Below are 221 nucleotides of genomic sequence, written 5' to 3' on the forward strand. Positions count from 1 at the left end.
TGTGGGAACAGACGATGGGGCAGGTGGGAAGGCCAGGACAGGCTTCAAGAGAATGGTGCCCACTGAGGCAGGGACAGAGTGACGGGTTCCAGGGCAGAAGGAAGGGGCTTTAGGGGAGGAAAGGAGGCGCGGGGGGACCCAAGTGTCATGGGGCTCACCTGGCTGCAGTGATGCCATGGCTGGGCCAGATCTGGTCATGGTGCTGAGGAACCCTGATCTTG

The 221-nt window shown here is 61.5% G+C and overlaps 1 protein-coding gene across 1 annotated transcript in view; it reads right to left on the reverse strand.

Annotated features, from left to right (window-relative positions):
• The window catches only part of SLC11A1 (solute carrier family 11 (proton-coupled divalent metal ion transporter), member 1), a gene marked incomplete at its 3' end in the record, with an annotated part of 6,260 nt that extends 6,062 nt beyond the window's left edge, over window positions 1–198 (reverse strand). The window contains exon 1 of the mRNA XM_010023239.1: window positions 159–198. Coding sequence (XP_010021541.1) covers window positions 159–198 — 40 coding nt within the window. The remainder of the gene's footprint in view (window positions 1–158) is intronic.
• Window positions 199–221: the final 23 nt, after the last annotated feature.

The sequence above is a fragment of the Nestor notabilis genome, unplaced genomic scaffold (genome assembly GCF_000696875.1).
Source record: "Nestor notabilis isolate BGI_N333 unplaced genomic scaffold, ASM69687v1 scaffold16481, whole genome shotgun sequence".
NCBI classification, from domain to species: Eukaryota; Metazoa; Chordata; class Aves; order Psittaciformes; family Psittacidae; genus Nestor; species Nestor notabilis.